Source organism: Lactuca saligna, chromosome 4 (assembly GCF_052625555.1).
Source record: "Lactuca saligna cultivar CGN05327 chromosome 4, ASM5262555v1, whole genome shotgun sequence".
Classification (NCBI taxonomy): Eukaryota; Viridiplantae; Streptophyta; class Magnoliopsida; order Asterales; family Asteraceae; genus Lactuca; species Lactuca saligna.
In genome coordinates, this window is record NC_136420.1 from 50,102,065 (window position 1) to 50,118,968 (window position 16,904).

A 16,904-nucleotide genomic window follows, 5' to 3' on the forward strand; every position below is an offset into this window, starting at 1 on the left:
CATCCCTCCTTCTTCGTCTTTACTCTAAACACCGAATCCACACAACATCACCTCAAAGCCCGCCAAAGACACCCTCATATATTCCATCTCCGTCTTCTCTTGCCGGAAACCTCCATCGACAACCAACCACCACCGGTATCTACTTCGCATCCTTGTGCCGTAATTGATCGAACCATCTTCAAAATAATCCAACACCTCACTGCCACAAATCGATGTCCTGCAAATTGATTGAAGAATACATACACAAACAAAAACAAATCTAAACTTGGAATGCCCTTAAAGCTTCAAAATTGTCAAATGGTAATCGAATCCTTCTCTAATTCTTCATGAATGAACATCGTGAGAAATTGATTTGTTTGAGTTCGAATCGAAAACTAAAGATATGAATGTTTAATAGGTGATATCAGTTTTGGGATACATAAGTCAAATTAAATTTTGGAGTTGATTTTGACTAAAATCTGTGTTCGTTAGGTTATTGGAGTCGAATGTACTTGGATTAGAGTCGAACACCATTTTGATTGTTGTTGCTTTTTTATTCGATTCATGAAATCGATTTGGGAATTGAATGAGATAGTTCGACTGGGGAAAATGTCATATTTGATATTGGTTGGGATTTGACTGATGATTGTTGTTGGAGTTGACTGAATGCACTTGGAATCAAATGTCTTGAAATCGAATGTCTAAATTGAAGGGTCGAAACTGATTTGATGATCAATAATTGAAATTGATATGCTTCCCGTTGAAATCCTAATGAATGTAATGGAAATAGAAGAATTATTGTTGAATAAGTCAAACGTGAATTTGTCAGCAGTGAATCAGAAGACTAGCATAATCTTTCCTTAGTGACATGTATATTACCTTGGAACCCGATTTCATGTAACATAAGGGTATTTTAAAATAGAGAAATGTAAGTTCATTCCCTTAATATGCAAAAAAAATAGTTAAGTGATCTTTTAAAACAATCATGAGAAGTTTGATGGGCTAATATGACATTTGCCCCTCACAATTTGGTAATAATAATACGTTTGGTCTACAAATACAAACATATCTTTACTGGTTTTATTTAACAAAACCTACATGAATTACAAGAAACAATATTGTTTACATTGGGAAATGTACATACAAAAGGTTTTATAAAGATACAATTACATAACATTTTCCCAGTACAATATTGGTTACATTTATGGAAACATACATTTCCATGGTTTTATATGTGTATAAAACTAACGGTTACTATTTTGAGTGTAGAAAACACTTGTACATCACAGTCTTGGAACATTTAAGACTACATTTCATATTAAAGAAAATATTGGATTTTCTAAAAGAAAACACTATCATTTTCAAGGAACAAATACAACATTATATATAATAGAAAATATTGGATTTTCTGACATCTCACTCATACACTTTACAAGGAAAAACAACGGTTTCTCTTACAAATGCTTATTGATGGTTGTCGAGGCCAACAAAATTAATAACCCTTAATATTCTACACTAAAATAGTGTATAATGGTAAAGGGATCGTATCTACAGGGATTGGTACAATTTTATAACTCTATGATAAATCTCTGTGTAAAAATACTTGTAAAATGACAATAAAAGTAAAAATGAGGGGTTGGTCTTTTGAAATACTTGAAATACACTAAAAGTAAACTAAGATTTAGATAGACAATTTCAACAAAAACAAGAGTTTTATGTAAAATCAAAAAGGGAAAGATGGTTGACTTAAAGTTTCCTTATTTTGACTTTTTGATGAATGTATCATTAGAATCCAATGATGCAATACTTGTTTTAAATCCTTAGTTTGACTATAGTAATCCAAGGAGATTGAGATTACCTAGACTTTTCATAGTTGTAGAAATGGTTAGAGAAGCTCATAACAATTTCCTTAGTCAAAGTCACAAATTCCATTAAGCATGTAATTAGTGAAAGTCAACTAGCATTAAGAATTTAAAAGTCACTAAATCCAAGAGGAGTCAAAAGCTTCCACTATCATGTTGGAGAAAATGTTTTTATGACTGTGTAAACTAAAACTAACACAAAAATCATTTGTTGTGTGCTAATTTGAAGATCCTTTACTTAATCAAGAAATTAGCCAACTAATCACCACAAACACATTTAAACTCAAGAATAAAAACATACAAGTAGTGATAAGATGTTAGAACACAAAACATTTTCATAAAGATTCAAACACAAGTTAATAGAATCTTCAACATTCAACAATTTGTCAATGGATTCCACCAAAGTCAACCACAATTAGTCTAGCCAAGCATGGCTAAACTTAAGAAAACAATGTTAATGAAGATTGTACCAAACATTTTACAAGAATCAAGAGGTGAAATGATGAAGTTCTTGAGGGTTCTTGACTTTCAAAGTGCTCCAAAACTCCAGAGAGAATGTGTCAAAATCGGATGTTCAAGATAAGGCTAAAGAGGCACACCAACCTTCCCAATATAGAGCTCCAAATAAAATCCCAAAATTGCCCCTTCAGGAATTCACGCGGGCAGCGTGGAAACCTTACGCAGGCCTTGTGAGTGTGACAGATTTTTGGGCTTCTTCAACAGTTGGGCCTACACAGCTAGTCCATTGGCCCAATTCGAGTCCAATCAGCTTCTAAGCTATTTTCTTCAAGTTTTCTTCAATTTGAGCTCAATTTGCCTCTCCAAATCACTTATAGCTTCCGTAAACTCCTAATCATCGATCTCCGCACTCTTGAAAATTCTCCCGCACCATGCAAATTTAAAGTTCAAATCTTCCAAGTCTTCAAGAAATTGACAAGACCACTCCATGAATCACCTCCATAGCCATCAAGCTCAAAATCCTCATAGTCCTCCAAGTCCAATCGCCTCCCAAAAATTCCGCACCGCTAGTCTCCAAAAAAATCTACAATAATGCTCAGGAAACTAGAAAGTACCCGAAATGGTCATAAAATAACAAAAAGGAAAATATGCATGGAAATTAACTAAATTATGAATGAAATATGCTAAAAAATTATTAAAAGAAGTAAATAAAATGAAACCATCACTTAAACTCACAAACTTAAATGTTAACACTCTTTTTCAAAATTACTTGTATTCTCAAGGAATCAATAAGACAGGTAACAACATGCTTTTGAATATGAGACGTTAAATCGTCAGTCAAGTCTTAGATCATCATATTGTAATTGATTTTTGAAACATGTAATACATATAAACCATGTAAATTTATCAATTATATTTATAATGGTTGTGTTTACTTTGATCTCTATTATACAATTGTTATGATACACGACGTTATCCGCCTTCGAACGTTTCCGCCATTTCATCGGTTCGAAGGTGCGAGAGATTGGTATTAAAGCATTGTTTATAGTGAACTAGGTATATCATACCACATAAGATATACAACTATAAACACAATGGAGCTAAAACACTCTGACCAAGAAGTATACTTTTAAAATATAATAATATTTTTATAAAAGTATACACACATGCATGCATACTAGAAACAATATCATGGTACGAATAATATAAAAGTATTTAAATAAGTTAGACATTGCAGTTAAGCCTAGATAGTTATGTAATCATATATGGGATTAATATAGCCTGATCAACTATATTTATTTAAGATACGACCAACATGTGTCTAGGAATGATTGTGGTGAACAATATAGTCTAAAACTTACCAACACTCCATGCAAGGAAACTCTAGAACCAAACATAAAGTTTAAAATACTATAGGAGTACTTCGAGTCATCATCGCGATCCAAATTTAGGTTAGTGTGTTGAACCTCGTAAAAGTGTTCCACCAGGTCCATATAAAGATTGTAAAATGCTTCATTGCAACGAACCTCTGCTCTCTTTTCAATGTACTCCTCGCCCCAAATTTCTATTATTTATGTCACGAGAATGGTTTCCTCCTCATCATACTCACATATTGCTCTTCCTTCATGTTCGATAATCATATTATGCAGTATTATACATACATAAATTACTTCATGCATTTTTTTCTCGCTGAAAAAAATTGCATATTTTTTCAATATAAACCGACGTTTCTTGAGAGCTCCAAAAGCCCGCTCGACATCCTTCCTAGCTCTTTCTTGAGTTTTCTTGAATTTTTTTCCGACGAGTATCATTCGGACACGTAAACGATTTAACAAAAACTGCATACTCATGATAGATCTCATCAAGTAGATAATAACGATATTTATATGGTGTTCCATGCTATTGGAAGAAGAATCTGGTGCAGATTCGTCGTATATGTTGTTAAATATAGGTGACCGATTAAGAACGTTAAATTGTTAAGGGATCCAATAGAACCAAAAAAGCATGCCAAATCCACTGATCCTATGATGCAACCACTTCAAGTATGACCGTTGGATATCTATGATCACCTCGTGTAAATTGACCATGGTATGAGGTAGGATAATTTTCCTATGCCAATGTACACAATCTAAACATCCTAACATTTTAGAAAAGTCATGTACACTAGCATGATGAGATTGCAATTTCATGATGTCATTGCGTGTAGGTTTACGTAAATATTTTGGACCATAAAACTAAATAATTGTTTTGAAAAAATAGTGTAGACTATCTCGTGTGATCCTAGTCGATAACCTAAAACTCTCATCCAACGTATCAGGAGAGATACGATATGATATTTAAGGAAGTGCAGCTGTGTATTTTTGTAAATGGGTGAAATCGGGTGTACCTCTAGCATCAGACCGTTGTTGGAAAAAATCACACTCCCTCGTTAAATCTTCGACTATACGTTCGTATAAAGGTTTGAACATTCTGAAATGCCTTCTGAAATAGTATCCTTGAAAAGTGGCATTTTCTTGAAAGCGGTCTTGTACCAAACGTTGGTTTGCATCTTCACGATTTATATAAATAAAATTTTGGGTTCTCCGTTCAACATTGTTGGCTGCGCTATTGCATGTCACTTCATACGTTTGTTCTGCAAATTTATAAGCAACGACAAAAACATCAAACATAACATCAAAATTCTTTAGAAGAATCAGACGATGCCATTTTTTAGAGGAAATGTAGTAGAAAGATAAAAAAAAATGTGAAGCATTGAGAGGTTTATATAGAAGTTAAAGGTTAAAAGAAAAAAAAATCGAATTTATGACCGTTTGCAACGGTCGCAAACCGAACCGATCACATTCCTCCCTCAAGTGCACCAATCTACGGCCGTCATGCACCTCCTACCACACCCTTACCACTGTGTGTGTGTGTGTGGCGGGGGGGGGGGGGGGGGGTGTTCCTACAGACGTGACACCAAAGTACGGTAGTGGGTGCAACCCACTGCCCCCGCTCTTAGTAGCATCCCTTTCAAAATTAAGGGAAACGATTTCATTTTGACCTAAAAATATAATAAAGTAGTGTACATCAACATCTAGACTCTAGCAAGTGACGCATACTTACATCTGTTACGAAATTTGGCAATTGAGGAATAATGCAAAGCAACCTTATTCTCAAATTTGATTCATACTTAAGGTGTTTTTTTTTTTCCTTGTAAATTTGTAAATTTAAGGGCAAAAATGGATTTTTTTTTTCAAACTTTAGGCATTAACACACCTAAAATCATCATAGTTTGACAAACTTAAAGACCTTTATGTCAAAAACCCATAAATTTTGTTAAAAATAAGGACTAAATTCGCAGTTTACTTGGGGATTTATACTGTAACTAGACGAATTCTCGCGCGTTGCGCAATGTAGGTCAAAAATATATTGTTAAAATATTGAAAAATATATGTTTAAAATGGTTATGTTATAGACATTAACTTTGACATAATATATATATATATATATATATATATATATATATATATATATATATATAATCTCGACTATTTTGACAATATTATTCATTAACATCAACCCACATTCCTCATTAATATAATTAATATAATTATCTATTTAATATTATTTTTAACAATTTTTATGATTGATCAATTTAAAATTTTATGCGATTATTTTCTAATTTCAATAATGATATTCATTTAAAATATAGTTTTTTTGCAGCTAACGTTATGTTATTTATAAATTGATGTTATTATCATTTAAAGTTATTGTTCATTAGTTTTAAACAACTTATTATTATTAATAAATTGAAGAAGTGTAACGTCCTAAAAATTATAAGGTAAAAAATTTCATTTTTAATTCAACCATAAATACCATTTATCCTTTTCAATTATTCAAAAGTATGTTAGAATAAAAATAGTTATCAGAGTACAATCCCAAAATCATAAAGTGAGGAAACATGAGTGGATGTGCTACGATCAAGTCAGACTCTTCCCTTTCGAACCGGATGTACCTAAGACTATAACCATAAAATTTTAAGCACAAAGTTTAGTGAGTTCCCCAAAATACCACATACCATACATATCATTAGGCCTAGCCCTCACATTAGGCCAACCTACATACAATGAGCCTAACCCAACATACAATGCAAGAGTCACAGAGATAACTAGCATCCTACATAGCATACATTGGGCCTAACCCTATATGAATCATGGGCGTAACCCAACACATAATGGGCCTAGCCCTTCATACAATGGGCCTAGCCATACATACCATGCAAGAGTCATAAAGATAGCTAGCATAGGCCTGGCAATCGTGTCGTGTTCGGGTTTGTGGGTTGGCGGGTCAAAATATACCAACCCGAACACGACCCATTTAACTATACACGTCACGGGTTGGCGGGTTTGGAACATAAACCCATATATGACCCGTCAACCCACTTATCTATACGGGTTGGCAGGTTTGTGGGTGAGACTTAGGTTCGTGTATTTGTGGGTCAGATTCCACAAATAAAATTGATAATTAAACATGAAAAAATTATTGATGCAAACATATCCAAATTTTAGAAACTTAAGTCTTAAATATTCAAATGAAAATTAAAAACATTCATGGAAACATGTTCAAACTAAAAACATGTATACAAACATAGACAAATTCAATTGCAGGCGTCGACGTCACTCGACAATGATTCAATCGTTCATGTCGCCGTTCTTCATGAGTTCGTTCTGTCGTTCATCACATAGGGGAGACTGAGAGAGGGCTTATTTGATTTTGTTTGTTTAAACTATATAGTATATAATACTTAATTCATTTAAAAAATATATATAATTTGTTTATTAAAATTCTAAACGATTGGCTGGTCAACCCTTATATTTTTTGAAAAACTCATATATGACCCGTTTAATAAACGGGTAACGGGTTGAAAATCTCAACCCAAACCTGTTTATTTTGTGTCGTGTCGCAGGTTGTGTCAACAATTGTCAGGCCTAGGCTAGCATATATTAGATCCTAATGGTCCGACATTGGTGCCTTCTACCCACGGGTACAGTGGAGAGACTCACCTCAATCCGAGATAACTGAAACGCATGTGTTGCTGCTACCAGGTTCCTCACACCGAACACAACCATATTATCCCTAATAAAAAATTAAGGAAATTCCCCGTAATCTAAGGTCCAGTTCATATTCTAACCTTCAGGTGGATAAAAGACCATTTTACCCTTCCTATATCTGATCCAACAACTCATGGCCCAACTCCAAAAAGACCCAAGGCCCAAAGGCCCAAAAAGAGAGTTTCATGAGTATGCCCACATACCAAACATGTACGCCCGACATGTTGATGCCTAATGTACAGCTCGCTACATTAAGGAATCAGGGAACCCATGCATTATGTTGAGTGTATGCATACGTATGCCCAACGTACTCCCTAGGTGACCAAATCTCACATTAAGCTCTTAATGCTTGAGACCAAGACGTGCATATATAGATCTAACCACTAAGGGATGTCTTAAGTCATAAAGTTCCTGACTTTATGACTTTACACGGCTGTAACATCCCAAAATTTCCAATAAATTTTGAACTATTAAAAGAACATAAATCTTACATTTAATTTATTTTATTCAAAACAAATGAACTACCAAACTCCAGATCAGTTAAATTTCCAAACAATATTAGTTATAATTCTAAATTTAATGAAAACATAAAGCTTAGTGAATTCCACATATACACAATTTCATATCATATAATATTTACCCCTATACATAGATACAAATGGAATCAAACACATAACCATGCATGCATGTCAAAGAACGAATTAGTAACATACATACACCTACTGAGACACATTGAAGAGGCCTGATCCCCCTTGCTTAGTACATCGAGCCCTTGGGACACATTATCTAAGCCCAATCCCCCATACCCGAACCCATTGGAACACATTGGCCATGCCCGATCCCCCTTACTCAGTTTGTCGAGCCTTTGGGGCACATTAGGTACACCCGATCCCTACTCGGATGTGGTGAGTCCTACCATGCATAATCCTCAATATGTGAGGCAATCCACTAGACTCTACCCCGCATAATAGCCTCATAAACAATACAATACATATCACACACGAGCTAAATGTAAAGAAGATATAACACAACACGGTGTAGTGAGGAACTCACCTCCAAAAGAAAAGAAACCTCCAAAGCAACCTGAGACTCATCCACGCATGCTTGCCCTTCAGACTACCTATTAATAATAATTTAAGTCAAGCTTAGTTATCTGTTTTCCCTAATTATGCAAATAGACTAAAGGTTTAAATTTCAGCTTTTTATATAAAAATTAGGGTTTGTTTGGGACCTGTTGTTGGTGATTTGTTTCACTAAATGTATTTAAGTCTAATGGGTTGACTTGTTGACCAAAAATCAATCTTGATGAATATTAAAGTAAGGAAGGTATGGATTGCACACTTGTTTAAGTTTATTCAAGATTAAAAGTAGACTGTCATTTAGGGGCGAAGCCCCTGAACGAACGGGGGTCTGAAGGCAGCACCCCTGGGAGCGGGGTCCAAGGGGCAGAGCCCCTGGCTGGGGTCGAGTTGTATTAAAAATGCATAAGAAAATCCAAATTTTGAATATTTAACCTGTTTTTGGCTTTGCATTAATCCTTATAGAAAACTTATATTTTATGACAGTTTTGACTGTTGAAAAAACTGTTTTATGACAGTTTTGACAGTTTTCAGAAAAATGAGGTTTTTAACCAATTTCTGGTCAGTTTTCTAGTACTCATGAAATTCATACATGTCATTATCTATTATTTTCTCTTCTAAGTATTATCCAATCAAATATTAGGGAGTACCACCCAAATACTTTGATTTGAAAGTGGAATCACAATTCTCAGAATATCCAAGTGCCTTTATTACCCCGAATTTCTAACACATGTTTTTCCCAAAATTATACTCTATAATTTTAAAAATTGCATCCCATACAGATAGATCTAGTTCTTATCTTTAAAAGTAGTATTTTCACACCTCCCAAAGATTTTTCTATGATTTATGGTGAGTTTTATAGAAGTGCATCTCATAACAGTTCAATCTGGACCGGTCTGGGTAAATAGTCGTTGTTACCCTAGCTAGAGTCATTTATGGATTTAAGTCAAAACTAATGAAGTATAGAGGACTCAATTATGAAACTTTGTGCATTGGTTTCAACCAAAAAGAGTTTTTCATGACAGAGATATGATCTTTCAAAGACAGGGGAAGATTAAGGAAAAATCCTGAAATCACAACTTTGATTTTTTAGGGTTAATTAGCTTCTTAACCCATTAAGACCCAATCCAAAATGGCTTATTTTCTGGAAATAAGTTCTTTACATAATTGATAGCTCATTAAGTCAAAATTAAAACAAAAATTCCAATCCCAACACTTCAAAATTCATAGCTTTTTACGAGAGACAAAGTTGATTTCCAAAGTTAGGATTTGACAACCAGGGTTAGGGTTTTGCACACCATAACAGCCCCAAATGCCCCTTGACTCCCAGAAAACATTGAGAACCACCACCTACTGCCACTATGGCAATGGTGGTCGATGGTGGTTGCCACCACCAATGGTGGTGGTGGTGATGTTAGAAAAAGGAGGAGAAAAGAAGTGTTCAAAATAGTGCTTGATCTTCCACCATGAAAACACCCTTCTCTTCTTCCTCTAGAACCTGGAAAATGACCTCTCTCCTCCATCTTATCAGCAAAACCGATATCACCCTCCCTTCTTCCTTTTTCCCGCTTCTTTTTCTTTCTGGGTTTTAAGCAAACACACGCGCACACACACGCACACGTTTCACCGATAGATATTAGGGTTGCACTTCAACTTGATATAATGAGTACAAAATAAGTGAGTAGGCTGCCAAAGGGAGGGATGGACCGATACCTTTAGTAAAACAGGCCATTCATGCCTAATTTTTCCGTAATTACAAAACTAGCCCTTTACTCCCATTCTTTTACAAAACAAGTTTCAATATTTGACACTTTCCACCCCAAAACTCATAATCTCTCCTTTTTGCATTATAAAATAACTTAATCAATTATTATTATTATTATTTGTAACACCTAAATTTTTCAAACAATTTTTATATTTTCAAAAAAACATACTTTCATTCATAAATGTTATAAAAATGTCATTGTATCACATATCAACCATAGAAACAAAACCCAAGATCATAATGCATAAAAACTCCTCATGTGTGTACTGATCATGCCAGCGCCTTCCCGCGATCCTCACTGGTACCTGAAACACATAACACAACACTGTCAACATAAATGCTTAGTGGGTTCCCCAAAATACCACATATAACACATATTATCTACTCGAGGCTATAACTATGTGGACCCTCTGGTCCTAACTCTGTGAACCTTCCGGTTCTAACTCTGTAAACTCTGGAACATACACAACATAAATCACATAGAAATAATGTTGTGCATCACAATCACATAAATAACATACAAGATACTCTGTCATATAACTCTAATTACCATTCTAGGTAAAGTATAGTGAGAAGACTCACATCGGGTATCTCGGATAATCTCGCACTCGAACATACTGATTAAGCCCCCTCCTAAACACATAACAACACTCTCAAATAAATAATGGCTCTCAAAGTCTAGATTAAATCCACTCTACAATTCCACAGAAGGGTAAAAGACCATTTTACCCCTCCCTGACCCTAAAAGTCCAAGGGTTGACCAAAACCCTAAAAGTCAACGGAAGTTAACATAAGGCATTAAGCGGGGCGTACGCCGGCGAGTCACAAACGGGGTCTCAACGGTTAATACACTTATTCAACTTCCAGATCTGACTCTTTCTATACCTCTTATCCCGTAAAGTCGGAACCTTTAAGCGTTTGCATGGCTGTAAAGGTCCCTACACCCTCTAACACTTTTCTTTCCTCCTCAAAAGGTCTAGATCTCATGCATGGCTCAATATCCATGTCCAATATTGCAATTTTATGAACATACAACTCTTATAGTCCTGAAATATGATAGAGCTAGGCCAATGGAGACCAGTTGCTCATAAAGTTTCCATCTTGGGACTAAAAACCCTAGAAATTGGTCCAAGAAGCACACCACACAAATGACAAGTCAATATTTGAGCTTTTTACCTCAGGAAGAAGCTCCAACCTCTAAAAAGCTCGGATCTACTCTTGCCCATAACTCCTAGCCTCCAAAATGGCCTCTTCTTCTCTTCCACCACCTTGAAATGACACTTTGAAGCTTAGAACACCAACACACTATCTAGAAACGAAAGAGGACTCTCTATTAGGGTTTCACTATCTGAAATGGGGCCTGAGGTCAAGGCCATAACATTCCTTTAATAGTGCATAAGCCCCAAATTCGGGTTTACACCTGGGCTCGTTACGCCCAGCATAACCCTGGGTACGTCCACCGTAACCAGGCGAGTCCGCGTCCAAATTAAGCGTGCGAGTACGCGCATCGTACTCTTTAGTACGCCCAACGTACTCACAAGCTTCATTTAAGGGGCTTAACTTGACAACTCGAGAAAAGGAGAAGGGTTTAAGAGACACACCTGAATTCGGGATGTTGTTATTATTATTATTATTATTATTATTATTATTATTATTAGAAAAACTAATATCGAAAAATGGGGTGTTGCAATGGCTTAATGGGGTCAAAACCAAAACTCAAACATCGTAACTTCATCAAAAGGTCAATAGTTCTAGCATGAAAGGATAATACTTAATAAGATCTAATTTTTATGACTTAATGACTTCAACAAAGACCAAATATAAGGCTTAATGGTTATGAAGTAGCATCATCTCACAAGAACTACAACCATAGGACCAAAACATGACAAATTATGACCCAAAATAGATCTACATGAGAAATCCATCAAGATTAAAACTTTATAGCTCCCGAAGCTAGATCAAGATAAAAATGGCATGTATCTCCAAACTCTAAGACAACACTTCTCCAATGTGTTCTTCTTCTTCCAAAGGCACCAAAAATCCACCAAAATCATTCCAATTCTCAAAATCTTTCTAAACGAGGGCTAAACCTTTTGAATTTAGAGTTAAAGGGGATGGAGTCTGAAGATAAGAATGGTTGGAAATGAGTTAAGACCTTTAAATAGAGTACAAGACCCTAAATTATGGCTTGTATTTGCGTGGAGTATGCCCAACGTACTCTAGGTACGCCTAACCCACTCAAAGGCACTCCGCGATCGTCCCAGTTCGTACACCCTGTACGTCTAGCGTACTCAACTTAGCCCAAAACCCTTATAACTTCAAACAATTATAACTTCTTTGTTCCAACTCCGTTTTCGATGATCCTTATATCCACAGAAAAGTATTGTGGAGCTCTACAATCCTTTTGACTTAAAACACCTCGAACTAAAATCCTTAATTCAATAAAAGGTCCGAACCATCGCTTTACCAATATATCCTTGGGCTCCAAAGCACAAACCAAACTATTAGATCACAAAATCTACATTACCCACATCAAAATAGGTTTAAACCTCGCTTTCCTCAACGACCGAAGCCTTATCATAATTGATCTTCGGGTTACGCCCCCGAATTATGAAACGACTCGAAATAGGGCGTTACAAGAGGACTCTTAAGAAACACGTAATATTATTATTAAAATGTGAAACATATACTAAATAATAAAGTGAGAAGATAGACAATTCACATTTCAAAAGAGACTTGCATGGATAATATGATATATCCATGATTTTTATAATTTGATTTTATTTTTTATAATTATTGTTCATTAATTTTAAAACCGCTTATTATTATTAATAAATGAAAGAAAAATTTTAAAAGACATTTATTATTATACCTAAAATTTTAAACATGTACTAAAATATAAAGTGATAAGATAGAATATTTGTATTTTAAAAGAGACTTCCATGGATAAAATGGTTAATATAATATATCAATGATTTTTAATTAATTATTGCTTTGAAGCAACACAAATATACAAACATATATATAATATTTAATTAAATATTGTATATATCACATTCCATAACATATGATAGATAACATGAATATAATTTAATTTATATTAAAGTTTCAACCACAACATACGATGATTGTTTTAAAAAAATAGTTAAACCAAATAAAATATAAAAAATAATTAGTATATAATAAACTTATAAAAATAAAAACTTTAACATAATAACATGACTCAAAAAATCATCCAAAACCCTCAAACCAACACAAAATTTTTAAACTTATTTTCTTTGTAAATGATTTGTATTTATGTTTCTGCTTAAAGAGAGTGACTTTTTATTATAGACTACCATTAATTATATTACATAATTAATCATTAGACTTTTAATTTATATTTACTGAAATTGAAAAACAATATGGTTTAAATAAAAATATAAAATATATAGAAACTTATTTTTGTAGGGGTTGAAGGAGAAAAGTAAAAGTAGAGAGGCTCGATTAAAAAGTATAGGGGTTAAGATCGATAGAATAAAGGTTTTGTGGCTAAACTGTCAATATAACAAGTTCATTGTTATTCGCGTAAATTAGCAAAAACTTTAAACAATATCCTTTTGACATACCGTTGATTCGAATTTACGGAAGTGAGGAAGAAGAAGAGAAAGAATGCAATCGCCATTGATGGACGCTACAAGAACCTTTTGGAGTAATTCAAGCACACAGTTTCTACGATTTAGTCCATCTTCATCTCTTAATTTAACCACTCTCCGACAGCCATATTCGCGTATTTGGTGCAGCAGCTTAAACCCTAACAATCGCCGAATAGCGAGAGTGAAGGCACCGAAAGGAAAGGGGAAGGATAATGTTTGGAGTATCGATAATGATGCGGCTAATGAGAGTCGAGGAGGAGATAGGCGGAAGAAAGGCGACAGGAGGAGGACAAAAACAAGGAATTCGACGACGAAGAGACGGATAGCTAGTGAGAGCGATGAAGGAATAATGGTTTCTGGTTCGATGTTAATAGAGACGGAGAAGGTTTTACAAACTCAGGTATGACTGTCTCGATTTCGTTCCTTCTATTCCATCTGATACTGAATTTCATGTTTAAACTTGTTTCTGTTGAAGATTATGATTTCGATCTGAAATAGTCTAGTAGAAGTTTAGTTAAATCTAAGTTGAAACTTGTCCAGTTCGCTGAACATATGAAGGTTGTTTAGTGTCAAATCACTTGCTAGGTTCATGCCTTCTCGACTACTCTGTGGCTTCATTTTTACATCTAATTGATTATATGTATAATATGATGTTGATCTTTCAGGAACCTGTGATTATGCCAAAATGGAACACATTTGCAAGCAGTGTTAGTGGCATATGGAAGGGAACAGGAGCAGTGTTCTCACCTATCACTGCTAAAATGGAGCCCATTGATGTTGGAAGAAACAACGAACATCAATTTGACTGCTACACTCTTTCTCGGATCGAAGCAGTACCATCAACAAACGGAACACATGAATCTCACATTCAAAGAACTGTAAATTGGGTGACTTTAAACCCTCATGGTGAAAACAGACCTGTGAACAAAAACAAAGAGGACGCATCTTTATCCACCATAGAAGCGTTTGATGGAAGGAAAACAAACCATGTAATCCCAAAATTCGAGTCTTTTAACTTTGAAACAAGTGATGTAATGGAAGAAGATCTCATGGGTATGGAGCCTGGTCTTGTCTTTTTCGAGGTAAAAACTTGTATTACATCTTCTTTCACACATGCCTTTCACTTACTCAAAAAAAAAACTTCTATTGATTTATTATAACTATATTCCATGAAAGGATGGCTCATATTCAAGGGGTCCAGTTGACATACCTGTTGGAGAAGTTGATGATTCCAATTACTTCCTATCCCCAACTTTCAAATTTGAGCAAGTAAGTTCTTTTTTTACTTTGTGGTTTCATCATGTTCTTAAACCCTAATTCAAACTAAAATCTTATCTTTCATCAATTAGTGTTTAGTTAAAGGGTGTCACAAAAGACTACGTATTGTCCACACTATAGAATTCAGTGATGGTGGCTCGGATATTCAAATCATGAGGGTAGCTGTTTACGAAGAGCAATGGGTCGGTACCGCTCATCTTTCTGACAAAAGGTAACCTCCATTCTACTGTCAGTGTCAGTGTCAGTGTTAGTGTCAGATATAAATTTGTAGAATGTTTTTTGATAAATACAGTGACGTGGATTTTGACGTGAAGCCATTTTCTCAAAGAAAAAGAGTGCAACCATCGGAATTGAGCGGATCATGGAAGGTGTTTGAGACGAGTGCCACACCGATTTATGGCGGGGAGGCGGCGGTTATGGATGATAACGAGGAGGACCCGCCGTATGTTTATCTTTGTACGGAGACTTTGAAGAAGAGGAGTTTGCCGGAAATGGCAATTTACTTTGGGGAGGAGGAGGTGGCGGACATGGTGGATGTTACGGTGTTATGGTTGCCTGGCGGTGTTACGGGTTATGTTGATGTAAGTAAGGATGGTGTGTTGTGTATTGGTGTTGGGTGGTATTCTGATGAAGGGATTAATCTTGTTATGGAAAGGGATTATGGAAGGGATGGGAAGTTGAAGGAGGTTAGATCCAAAACTGAAGTTAAGAGAAGGTGGACTGATTCACCTCCTTTTTAAGCTGTGGAAAAAAAGATTCAGAATTTTATAGAAAAAAAAGAGGTGGAAAGTCATGTGTAATGTGGTGTTTTTACTATAACTTGTATAAAGCAATAGAAGGTTTTTACTATAAAAGAAAGTTTTTACTATAACTTGTCTTGTTGATAAAGCAATAGAGTCTAATGAGGAGTCCAAAGGGTATTTTTTTTTGTAAATGGGTCATGTTTGTTAAATCAGCACAGTTAACACATGAAGTTTGATTAAATGAACACATTAAACTCACAATTAGACAAATTAACAGATTAGATCCTTCCAAAGCTGAATATACTGAAAGAATAGAAATTAGCAATAACTCAATAAGATTTATTTAATTAGGGACTTAGGGTTTATAGTTAATGATTATTTATTGGTTAAACGTGAAATCAACTTTATAGTTTGAAATATTTTGATTGTAGGGTTCTATTAACAAATTTTATAAAAACCAATTAGATATCGGAGATGACAATGGTGGAGGAACTTCCAAAAGAAATAAGCCTAATGAAAGTATACAAGTTTCGCAATCTAATGAACCTACTCCAAAACCATAAGAACCACAACCTAATGAATATACTCCAAAACCACAAGAGCCACAACTTTTGATTTGAATGATCTTCCTTCGGACCCGAAGGATAGGCCAACAACTTGAGTATGGCTTAGGTGAGAATTCATAAAATATTTATTTCTCTATTAGGATATTGCTTTTTTTTTTATGTCTTATATCTTTTATTGATTTTTTTGAAATAAATAGGTGAGCGGCCAAGGTTACCATGCGACAATTAATAAGAGTGGTGCATTCAACAGTTTGAAATCTTTGGTATTAAGAGAAAATAGTTTCGCATATATATATATATATATATATATATATATATATATATATATATATATATATATATATATATATATATATATATTGTTTTGCGCACCAAATTTAGTTAGTGGTTCTAGTGGTATCAAAGAAACATGATAATGTTGAAGAATTCTTTGACCAACCAACTTTGA

The 16,904-nt window shown here is 34.7% G+C and overlaps 1 protein-coding gene across 1 annotated transcript; it reads left to right on the top strand.

The window, feature by feature from the left end:
- The first annotated feature begins 13,827 nt into the window (after window positions 1–13,827).
- LOC145041815 (dihydroorotate dehydrogenase (DUF3598)) lies at window positions 13,828–16,018 on the top strand. The gene is made up of 5 exons (XM_078990006.1): window positions 13,828–14,269; window positions 14,535–14,951; window positions 15,046–15,138; window positions 15,219–15,358; window positions 15,440–16,018. Exons 1-5 carry the CDS (start codon window positions 13,886–13,888, stop codon window positions 15,885–15,887), a joined length of 1,482 nt encoding a protein of 493 aa, XP_078846132.1. The 5' UTR covers window positions 13,828–13,885; the 3' UTR covers window positions 15,888–16,018.
- The last annotated feature ends 886 nt before the right edge of the window (window positions 16,019–16,904 follow it).